The sequence below is a fragment of the Octopus bimaculoides genome, chromosome 7 (genome assembly GCF_001194135.2).
Source record: "Octopus bimaculoides isolate UCB-OBI-ISO-001 chromosome 7, ASM119413v2, whole genome shotgun sequence".
Taxonomy (NCBI): domain Eukaryota; kingdom Metazoa; phylum Mollusca; class Cephalopoda; order Octopoda; family Octopodidae; genus Octopus; species Octopus bimaculoides.
The window spans coordinates 40,756,765-40,758,980 of NC_068987.1; the positions used below are offsets into that span (position 1 = coordinate 40,756,765).

Below are 2,216 nucleotides of genomic sequence, written 5' to 3' on the forward strand. Positions count from 1 at the left end.
ATATATATATATATATATATATATATATATATATATATATACATATTGTGTGTGTATGTGTCTCTGTGTATCTATTCATATTTATTTGTTTTATTTTATAGCCCTTTCTCCATGAAAGAGATGATATTTATGATCCAAGTGGTTACATGACTTCAAACGGCAATAGTGTTTGGGGTAAGTAACTTCAGGTTTTCCACAAAGAGGGCAAACTTTCTTTTATATAACTATGTTTTGAAAATCATAGATTTGATGATTCTTTAATTAGAAATGTTTAATTCGTTTGTTATTGCTTTACCATTGTTTTACCCAGGTTTATGCTTAGTGCTAACTACTGAACTGTGAAGTAATAATACTGTTTCTTACTTATGGTCAGTTAAATAGACTGGAATAGGTAGAAACTTTGAAGTGATGTTTTAGTTTAGTTTACTAGTTTCACTCATAGAAATATATCCATAATGGTATACCATCCCTGTGGGGTATAGTTCATTGATTTGCACACATTTTGAATGACTTTGAAACAATTAAAAGTAAAGCTGACCTAGGTAGGATTTGAACTTAAATGGCTGTTACTAAATGCTGCCATACGGGACTTTCTTCAATGCCTTACTGTCATTCACTACCTAATATTTTTTCTTAACCTGGATTAACATTACATTGCACTTGATTACCACAGTTTGGTAGTTGCAACACTGTGAAGAAAATCTTTTTACTTTGTAAATTGAGTTTTGTTAATAGCAGAATTGTTAGAGCATTAAAGAAAATACCTTGTATAATAGTTGACTGTGATCCTGTGTTTTCAGTTCGAATTCTGTTGCAGGTCTGTTTTGTCTTTCTGAAGTCATTAAACAATTACCAGCTGGTAAATATATGTACAACAGTTTGATGTAAATGACCACAGTCCAAAACAAAAGAAATGAAAGGAAATGTTGAAGATATAACCAGGCATGATCCTGATTCAATTTCTCAAGAACTTTTTTCCTACTCTACATTTCTTGTATAATGATAAATGTGTCTCACTTTCAAAACAATAATTATTTTTTGTTGTATAATATTACTTATATGTATACATTAATGTATGATATTATATGTATATATTACTGTATAATATTATATATATTATAATAATATATATATTACTCATCATCATCATTTAACAGACATCTTCTCTACTGTCAATGGGTTGGATAGTTCAACAGGATCTGGCGAAGGTCTTTCTAGAGCTTTGTTGCCTTTGGCATGGTCTCTATGGCTTGATCCCCTTCCTCATGCCAACCACTTTACTGAGTGTATTGGGTACTTTTTGTGACACCTGCATTAGTGAAGTCACCCAGTAACTCACAAGGCAAGACCCTTCAATGGAGTGGGGCTTCAGTGAAGAGGAAGACAGCTTTATGCAAGGTATTGAGAGGTTAATAAACCCGTCAATACCAGGTTAATAAAGCATGATAGAGGGACAGGAACCAGTGTTTTGCTGTAGAGGAGATACATGAGTACTCCAGCTAGAAAGACTGAAAAGCGATGGTAGTGAGAATGTTAGGGTGTATTAATTAATGTCTCCATTTGACTATTGAAATGAATATGTGTTGTTTCAGATGATTCTGTTCTGGCCAAATCAGAAAGTCTTTTTACAAGAAATGACATAGATTACCAAACCTATTCAATGGATCAAGAAAGCGACTCTCCTCATCCTGTTGATGATATTTACAAGTATTTCCCTCCAGCTGAGGTCAGTAATATCATACTGTTTTAACCATCAATATCACAAATTAGTCCAATACCTTAATACCTTTTATAGTGGTCAGTTCTTTTGTTTTTTTATGTTTGAAATGAAATTTTGAGGTCTGTTCAGATTCTTAAAAATGGCTCTATATGCTGTTTAACCCTTTCGTTACTAACCCGGCCGTAGCCGGCCGAGAGTACCCATTGTTATTTAAATGTATATTTGAACCCAAATCTCGTTAGTACATTTGTTAAAATACCTGATTTCACTTTGCAAACAGTTGAGTTATTGTATCCGACATTGTTTGGCATGATATTTGAACTCAGTGAATTTTGGAAGATTTTTTTCCACATTTTTTGCGGCGTTAATTTTTTTCAACTTTGAAGATGGAGAGGAGTTTCATGCTATCAAGCAGTGATTCCGAATTTGAAGGTTTTTCAACAGAAGATATGGAGATATCGAAGAAAAGAATGAATGAGCTACAAAAGCACGTGGT

The 2,216-nt window shown here is 33.0% G+C and overlaps 1 protein-coding gene across 1 annotated transcript in view; it reads left to right on the forward strand.

Moving 5' to 3' along the window:
* LOC106881794 (uncharacterized) overlaps window positions 1-2,216 on the forward strand; it is a 38,244-nt gene that overhangs the window by 30,874 nt on the left and 5,154 nt on the right. The window contains exons 4-5 of the mRNA XM_014932302.2: window positions 102-174; window positions 1,593-1,726. Coding sequence (XP_014787788.2) covers window positions 102-174; window positions 1,593-1,726 — 207 coding nt within the window. The remainder of the gene's footprint in view (window positions 1-101; window positions 175-1,592; window positions 1,727-2,216) is intronic.